Below are 9244 nucleotides of genomic sequence, written 5' to 3'. Positions count from 1 at the left end.
GACGGGCTGGGCGCCCGGCTCCCCTGTGCCCATTCACGGGCTCGGAGCCCCTCCGAATCACCCAGCCTGGCCCCCTGCACCGCACAGGCTCCGGACCCTGCCCCCTCTCGGGCTGGGGTCTCAGACGCTCTGCGTGAGGAGCTGCCGTAGGTACAGGGCGGCGGGCGACAATGGAACCACAGCACCCACTCCAGGCGCAGAGCGAGGGAACTTCCGCCCCGGTAACCCTCACGGCGGAGCAGCGCCCGCGCAGTCACGTGACGTCACGTCACGTCACGTGGCTCCCCTCGCCGAGAAGGCGTAAGCCCCGCCTCTTCTGACCTCTCTATGGTGCTTCCCTGAGCGGGTCCGTGTCTATGGTTTGCGCGCGGTGACCTGTGGGAAGGCGGAGGAGTTATGGCCTAGGGACTGGCCGAGCGCGCGTAGCTGGCCTAGGAGCGGGGCAGTGGCGGGGGGGACCCGCTGTGTCTAAGGTAAGTCCTGGCGCCTGGAGGCGGGGCTCTTGGGGGCAAGGGGGGAGCCCTGGGTGTGGAGGCCGTGAGAGGGGGCATGTCACGGATGGGGGGCGCCATGTTGGGGGGCGGCTCTGAGGGAGGGGGAGGGGTTCTTTGGAGGGGGGCCCGTGGGGGGGGGCGGCTCTGATGGCGGGGGCCGTGTGGCGGAGTGGAGGGTGTCATTGACGGAAGGGGCAGGAGAGGAAGGCGAGGGGGCTGATTTGGGGGCGCGGTGCCTTTGATGGGGGAAAACGGGGCATCTCTGTGCAGGGGGCAGGAGGAGGGGGGGCAGTCAAGGGCTACGCCGTTAGTGGAGACTTTAGCTTCAATGATGACATTTTACATCGTTCTTTTCACGTGGACTGTGTCCTAAATGGAGGTTAAACACTATTCCACAGTTAAAATAACATGCAATAGGAGGGTGCGAGGTTACTGCTAATATCTAGCTCTTATATAACGTTTTCTATCAAAGCCCTTTACCAAGGAGGTCGGTATCATTATCCACATATTATTGATGGGGAAGGTGAGGCACAGGAAAAAGCAGTGACTTGCTTGAGGTGACCCAACAGGCCAGCTGGGCCTCCTGAGTCCCAATGCTCTAGCTACTAGGCCAGTGGTTCTCAAACTTTTTTTTTTTTTTTTTTTGCAGACCACTTGAAAATTGCTGAGGGTCTCGGTGGATCACTTAATGATCTTTCCAAATGTTGTTTGTACTATTAGCTAACTATTGTAAAGCGCTTTGGGTAAAAGCACCATATTAAAAAAAACTTTAATAATAATTAACTGCTTTATTCTACAAATAAAGCACACAACTCATATTTTATTATCCGTAGTCTTACCTTTCTAATATGATGGATGTGCCCTCTCTCCCCTGCCGTGGCAGCCCCCGAGCTGGGGCTGGGAAGCAGAGGGGTCTCTCCCCCTCCATGGCAGCTCCCGAGCTGAGGCTTGGAAGGAGGGCCGTCTCTTGCCACAACCCTGGAGCTGGGGAAAATCACCTCTTTCTCTGGCCGCCGCAGCCCTGCATGTCCCAAATCCCCCCCCTCCACTCTTCTCACCCAATTGCCCCCTCCCATCTACCCCGTATTCCGCCGCAAGGCCACCACCTCACCTTACATGTGCATCTTCTCCAGGGTACAGGCACCTAATTAGTGGAGCGGATCCACCAATTAGGTGGATGGCCTTTCATTCTTTCGTGTGCAGCCACCCAGGCGCGCACATTAGAGGGAACTATTCGCGAACCACCTGAATGGAGCTCGCGGACCACAGTTTGAGAACCTCTGCACTAGGCTATAGTGCCTTCCAGGGAGAAAGAAGATGCAGTGCTCAAAAACTAATATTTACATGCACCTGGGCATGTTGGATAAATCAAGATGGATCTGTGATGCATAAAAAGTTTTAGGCACTTTTTATGAAGAAACTTAAATGTAATGCTCCTGCTTGTACAAATGTATATAGAGATTATAAAGTGTCTCTCTTTGGATGTTTTGATAAGAGTTGAAATGAGATGGGAAGGTCTAGAAAGGCAGATCTACAAAACAGGAAATAAGAAAAGGAGTACTTGTGGCACCTTAGTGAGCTGTAGCTTATGAAAGCTTGTGCTCAAATAAATTTGTTAGTCTCTAAGGTGCCACAAGTACTCCTTTTCTTTTAGCGAATACAGACTAACACGGCTGCTACTCTGAAAACAGGAAATGTAGAAGAGAGAGCTTGTTCATGCCGTTGATGACAACCTTGTGTTGAGGGAAATGACAGAAAGCTAGTAACAGAGGTTTTCATATGTTATCATAGTGTCTCATTTGAGATAAACTAACATTTGACTAATTTAATTTATAGAAATTAATTATAGATTACTTTGCATGTGTGATTTGACTTGAGTGATATTGACTCATATTTTTGAGAAGACAAAAATGGAAATTTATTGACTTTTTATAATACTTTGTCTTTCTTGAAAGGAGCTTTCTATATATGTAATAATCTCATGCCCTGTGTTTCTTTTCCCTTTCCTGACAGATTCATGAAAATCTGAATAGGTTATTCAGTTAACTAAAATGTTCCTCAGATGCAGCACTGTTTGCCAAGTTGTAGTTTACACTCTTTAACTGTAGCAAGAGCTGTGGTTGCTGCTATAACTCCATGAGTAATGTTCTTCTTAAATTAATGCCTTTCATTATGAATAGTGGTAATTACCAAATTTTTATATTTGTTCTTGAAGTAATTAAGATGACGACAGCAGCGAGGCCAACATTTGAACCTGCAAGAGGAGGAAGAGGAAAAGGAGAAGGAGATTTAAGTCAACTCTCCAAACAATATTCCAGCAGAGATCTTCCTTCTCATACTAAAATTAAATACAGGTAAAGGCCAGTTTCTTTTCTTGCAGAACATGGTGTACAGTGAATTATTCTCAGACTTGCACTGCTACTGAAAGAGAAATATCACAGATAATATTTATATATTAAACACTGATAATGTACTTAGCAGTATACAGATGCAAAATAAGGGCATTTCACCTGCCACAGTGAGGGTGCAGAAATGGAAGACAGAAGAGTTTCCAGTCTGAAGAGCAAACACTGAAAATAGGATGTACTGGAAGTAATTGTAATATTTTAATATATATTGTATTTACTTGTTTCTTGTGGGCACCACAGCAGAACTTAGTCTTTAGAAGGGGCCAGAATAAGAAAAGGGTGAACTGTCTTGAGCAGAGCACTCTATGCATAAGGGAAAAGATACAGGGTCATGTGAAGGAAGGAGGAGGAAATGATGTCTCATTCATCATTATCATAATCATCACCAAGGCTGGTATTTGCAGAGCAAAGAAGCTGATGGGAGGCATGCTAAAAGATGGAATAAGAGATGTGTGCTGGGGTGGGGTTCTAAAGGGCCTTACAAGCCAGGACAGAGGTTTTAAATTGACACATTGGGCAAAAAGGAGCCTGCAGAGAAAGTCAAAGGTGGGGAATAATGAAATCCCATTGGGCAAGAAAGATCATTTTTACAATTGTGTTTTGGAAGGGCAGAAGGTGAGCAACACAGGTGTCACACAGGCTACAGAAGAGGAGGTTTTAATAATCAGTGTGGAAAATAATTCATTCATGAAATGATCTGTTTACAGTTGGGACAGAGAGGAGTGGTTGGATCTTCAATATGTTGTGGAGGAAGAAATGGCAAGTTTTGGTTATCGTTTGAGATAGAAACTCAAGATTTAAAGACAGTGTCAATTTGAAATTCAATCTTTTTTTTTTTTTAAACAGTTAAAGGTAGCTGATATTACACTTCTCTGAGTTCCCTGGACCCTCCACTGCAAATTTTGGTATTTTACGCTCTCACTTCATTACCTTTTGAAATGCTTTGTTCATCTCTCTTGCTATGTGCAAGACTCATAGGTGAGAAATGGAGCATGCTGGAAATATAACAAAACTGTACACAAAATCCTGTCAAAAGCACAGTATAAAAAATGGTGGTGTTTCTCTACTTTTTAGTTAAAATTTTAGGTGTTTGTAGCAATAATATAGAAGACATTATCAGACAAATATGTTTTTTTAAAGTTAATGTTTTTGCTTGAAATGGAAGACAAGTAGGATGTGTCATACTGGTTTTTCACTTTCTCAGATAAGTAACAATGGGGAAAATACATGCATAAGCACATGCTGAATATTTTAACAAATCTTCTGGGTGCTTTTTAATAGTGTCGTCTTTATGTCCCTGTTCTCCATCTGATCTGAAGGATGGCTTTGTTAAATAGTACTACATCATTGAACCTTGTTGCAGTGTTTTGGTCTCCCTTGTTCTGTTTCGAATGACATGTAGTATTTGGGGTTCTTGTGGCTGTATCAGCCACAAGCCACTCAGATATGGGATCTGCAAATCCTGATTATTGTTTATACAGTAAGAAAATGAGCAAATTACTTCACCATAAAAACAGATATATGCATACAGTATATTAATAGCTGCTTGAAGCTGGGTTTCATCCAGGCACTGTGTACACTTATTTCCAGAACAGAGGAGTGAAATGAATCATTGCTCACTTTATTCATTTTAGTTCTTTTTAAGTTTTCCACAGAAAATTCAACACTCCCTGAAAAAGGCTTGCATTAATGTGTGTCAAATATGAATGTGCTGTTGCTCGTGGCTGAGATCTCTTAAATATGCATGGTGTATCTATAATATTTTATTGAAGCTATTATTTCCATTTGCCCCCTCTTCCCACTTGTTTGTTCTTCTAGAACACAAGTTAGTGAATCATCTAATTTGCAGGTAGATAAACCATCTCTCTGCAAGGATAAACTATAGTCCTCTGATACATCTATCTGGGATTAACTGAAAACACATTTTAGTCTTGATCTTATCTGAAGAGGCCTGGAAAACCTTATGTGCTCAGCAATAACTTGGGATGTTATAACTGTCAGAGAGAGAATGTCGGCCAGAATGTCAGGTCCTGGTGAATGTTGGCTAGGACATGATACTTGTATAACACACTACTAGGTGTCTTAGAAATACCTAAGAGAGATGGATAGTCATTCCCTGTTTTTACAGAAATTCTGTGATGTCTTTAAAATCCATTTGAAAGCCACTGGAAACTGGATGAAGTTTTAATGTTACTGAAGCATGTGGGGAATGCACCTTGAATGGTGTCTCATGCTGCTTGTATAGCTCTGCAGAATCTTTCTGACTTCTGGTAACTAGCTCTTCATTCCAGAACTTTCAGGCCCACGGGGGCAAATGCTACAAACTGGGAACTGTCTGCTTCACCTTTCTTTTCTTATTTTTTTTTCATTGCCTGTTCTAGACAGACCACACAGGATGCCCCTGAGGAGGTGCGTAACCGTGACTTCAGAAGAGAACTGGAGGAGAGAGAACGAGTCGCTGTAAGAGAAAAGAACAGAGACAGACCAGCAAGAGGTGAAATGAAACTTCTACTAAACAGAAAGTTACATTCTGTAATGAATCCATACGCTTCTGTCAGGATATCACGGGGATAGAATTCATGACCTACTGGAGCTGAAGGAGAACCTTCGTCACTAATATTAAAACACATATCATCTATGAGCCAGCCACTAAAGCATGACTGTTACATATATGTTGCCAGTTAATGACCGTACTAAAAGAGTTTTTATTCTTGTCCTGCTTGGGGGAAACACATTTTGTGGATATTTTTTTAGCCTTGGCGAGACAAGTACATTACAAAATATGTGAGATTGTCACTGAATAATGGAGAATTCCTCTGAAATTAATATTTCAAATAACTCTTAGTGTTCTATAGTGCTGATGTATGTGAAAATTTAGGCACTACTGATTGTGTGGATCATCTAAAATGCATCTAGATACTTAATCAACACTCGTGGTAAGAAAATAGGGACATTCAAACTCTATGGGTTGAAGAAGCTGTGCTGATAAGGTCCAGACTGCCAGTGTTTAGAAGCAGCCCATATGCAAGACTGAGGGTTCCAGTCTCCTTGGGATCTGTGGAGTTGGGAGGGTGCAGTGCAGCCACCTCTGCTGGCCCCATTTCCTCTTCAAATAATGACATGAAGAAATTCTACAAAATGAGTATTTTGGGGTGCCAGTTCCACTGCCGTGGGATGTCTCTACGAGGGAGGTCAGTTCAGGCATCAAGTTACTTGATTCCAGAAGTTAGATGTTGCAGGGTCAAGTTTGGTGATTCTGCTTTACTGTCTATCTTATTAACTTGTCCTAATGTTCATAAATTTTCCTTTTTTAACTTCTCAGAGCACACCACATCCTCTTCGGTGTCTAAGAAACCTCGATTAGATCAGATTCCTGCAGCAAACCTTGATGCAGATGATCCACTCACAGATGTATGTATTTTCAGTTCTCCTCCCCAGATCTCTTGCTTTTCCTTAGGGTACTCAATAGTTGTACATATTGCATTAGGAGATATGTTAAGGACCAGACTACCAGATAATGGTTCCAGGACATCTGGTCTCTTTCTTTAACAAGTTACCATAACTGGAGTTCAGTGGAATATAGAATTGTTTGGAGGACCCTGCTTTCACAGCCTAACAGCAGTTTGAAGAAATCACTTTTTACACACCGCTGGCAGTAGCTAGGAAGCTAAGGGAGGGGGGTAGAATAGAAGGCTCTGGCTGGTAGATAATGAGGATCTTCCTTCCAACAGTTATTGGGAAAGAAGTGACTTTAAATCAAAACTTAGGTAGCTAGAGTTTCTGATGCTGATGTGCCACACTCTTACTCTCATTATTTTGTAATATTAAAATTACTTCCTTTCGTGCTGCTCTGGGTGCATGTGGCACATTTGATAGCACAATATTAATTTTGTTTCTAAATAGTACTTGGAAGTTCCATTCAAGGCCACCTTGTGCTAGTTACTATACGCTCCTTTAGCAAAAAGACAGTTCCTGCTCCAAACAGTTTACAGTTTTAGCATACCACTAGAGACAACTGATGAATTAAAATCAAACAAGGAATGAGGGAGGTTGAGGTACAAGTGAAAGGATTGTTTGGTGTCAGTAATTGTATCAGCATGCCAACTGCCTAGCCGTTGGATGCAAGTAATGAATTGCATAGTCTGGATAAGAACAAATGCGTCCATTTGTGCCTTGCTGTTAGTGTTGAAGGACAAAAGAATAATTTGTATTACACTTGCTGTCATTGCAACCTCCAAAACGCTTCAGGAATCCACTTCCAGCAAATTCTAGTCTTACTTAGGCAGTCCTGGGTTTACAATGTTTGGGCAAAATATTTGGTTTGTGTAATTTCTTTTTCTGGAATAAATGTATACTTTCCACAATAGACAGCTGGTTTTATGAAATGGAATGAAGTAACCAACCCACCATTTCCTCCTGTTAGGAAGATGATGAAGATGAGGATTTTGATGAAGAGAGCGATGACGATACTGCGGCTCTTCTGGCTGAACTAGAAAAAATCAAAAAAGAGAGAGCTGAGGAGCAGGCCCGAAAGGTAAAATCTCACCAGTTAAATAGGCTCTTTGCTTGAAAATTAATTTAAAAAAAATGCAGTTTCACAGTATACTAGAAACCATACCGAAAGTGATAAAGTGTAGAACTCTTAAAAACAAGTAAGAAGCACATTTTAATACTGCAGTAGCCCTTTAAAAGGACATTTACCAGGAATACATTTCTTATTTAAATTTTTTTATGGGGTGAACTTAGTACTCCATTAAAGGAAAGGCCAATGGCAGCAGATAGTCAGGCCTGGGATGGGGTACTGTGCAAACCAATGCACTTCATCCTCTAACGACCTTTGAGTTCCTGTGCCAAGTGGTTCTTGACTAAAGGCTGCCAGTTTGCCAAACTGTGTTACTGTTTTGATAAGTACTTCTGGAGATTTGACTAAGGCCACTCAAGGTGAGTGAGGTAATATCTTTTATTAGACCAATAAATAGATCAGATATAGAGTGATCGCTTTATGAAAAGTGTTCACCCACAGGTGATGTGGTGCTTTTGTCTTTTCATTTTCCTGGGTGAGTTAATTTGATAGCATAATGATTGTCTGGTTTCACTCACATAGTTGCTATTGGGGCATTTAGTGCACTGGATGAGGTATATAACATGTTGTGATAGGCATGTGTAGGACCCATGGATATTGAAAGGTGTGTTGTGGAGAGTGTTGATCATGTAGCAGTGGAGCAAAGTCTGCAGGTTTTGTATCTGTTCTTCTGGCAGGATCTGGTGCCACTTTGAGTTGGTGTATTCTGGTCTGTGGGGAGCTGCTTCTGATGATGAGCTTGGAGAGATTGGTCCATTGAAGGCCAAAAAAGGGGGTACAGGAAAGATTTACTTCAGGATGGAGTCCCCATCAAATATGGAGGTGGTTGTTTGATGATACCCCATATGGGTTCCAGTGTGGGGTGGTAAGGTGGAGTGTCTTTGTATGCATAATGTATGGTACCTGAGTGCCTGGCTGTAAATAACAGATTTCAGGTAACAGAACTTGGTCCAATAAAAGATATTACTTCATCCACCTTGTCTCTCTTGGACCCTGGGAGCAACACGGATACAATACAACTCCATAAGACAGTTTCATTTGAACTTAGAGTTGGCATAGCTGGCTGCTATGCCAGCCTCATCAGCAGCCCCTGGTGTAAGGGAGGGGAAGAGGTATGACTGGAACGCAGTGTGTTCTAGTAATCTCTGGCTGCCAAACATCTCTCGGGGGGGCGGGGGGTCATTGTTCACTGGGATATTCTAGAACAGCCTATTATGTCACAGCCATTTTAGAATAAGCCAAAATTGGGGACCTGCAACAAAGTTCTTTGTGACTGACCTTCCTCACTGGATACAGCTGAGCATCTAGCTTCTAGTGTTGATAGCACAGGAAATTATTTTCAAACTTCTGTTGGGTATTATAAACAGGGAAATAAGAAATGCAAATCTGTTAGTTTATGGTGCCTCTCATCCCAAGAAAACACAAATACTTTAGCTATGCTCTTGCAATGCCACCGTTCAGTTGTGTGCCATTGGTCATGGTTGTCCAGAAGTTTGGAATGGTGTCCCAAATCCTGTGCTTAACAGAATTTAAAGGTGTGTTGTTAGAATGTTCTAGAACGTTTTGAAGGTCTGGTATAAACAAGGCACTGTAAACTTCAATTTGACCAGTTTTGCACATGTTGAAACCTAGGCCTCCCCCCAAGCTTTACTCAACCAGCTTCGCATGTTACAGTAGGGGTGCCCAACCTACAACTCATGGGCCGTACATGGTCCACCAGAGTATTTCATAAGGCCCGCAGCAATATACACAAAAAACCA

The 9244-nt window shown here is 42.7% G+C and overlaps 1 protein-coding gene across 1 annotated transcript in view; it reads left to right on the top strand.

Moving 5' to 3' along the window:
- The first annotated feature begins 352 nt into the window (after positions 1 to 352).
- CWC15 (CWC15 spliceosome associated protein homolog) overlaps positions 353 to 9244 on the top strand; it is a 40168-nt gene continuing 31276 nt past the window's right edge. The window contains exons 1-5 of the mRNA XM_073337599.1: positions 353 to 473; positions 2710 to 2848; positions 5284 to 5396; positions 6225 to 6313; positions 7326 to 7436. Of these exons, the coding sequence (XP_073193700.1) occupies positions 2718 to 2848; positions 5284 to 5396; positions 6225 to 6313; positions 7326 to 7436 (444 nt within the window). The 5' untranslated portion in view covers positions 353 to 473; positions 2710 to 2717. The remainder of the gene's footprint in view (positions 474 to 2709; positions 2849 to 5283; positions 5397 to 6224; positions 6314 to 7325; positions 7437 to 9244) is intronic.

The sequence above is a fragment of the Lepidochelys kempii genome, chromosome 1, assembly GCF_965140265.1.
Source record: "Lepidochelys kempii isolate rLepKem1 chromosome 1, rLepKem1.hap2, whole genome shotgun sequence".
Classification (NCBI taxonomy): domain Eukaryota; kingdom Metazoa; phylum Chordata; order Testudines; family Cheloniidae; genus Lepidochelys; species Lepidochelys kempii.
The sequence above is the reverse complement of the archived record's forward strand: the minus strand, read 5'-3'. Positions and strand labels throughout refer to the sequence as shown.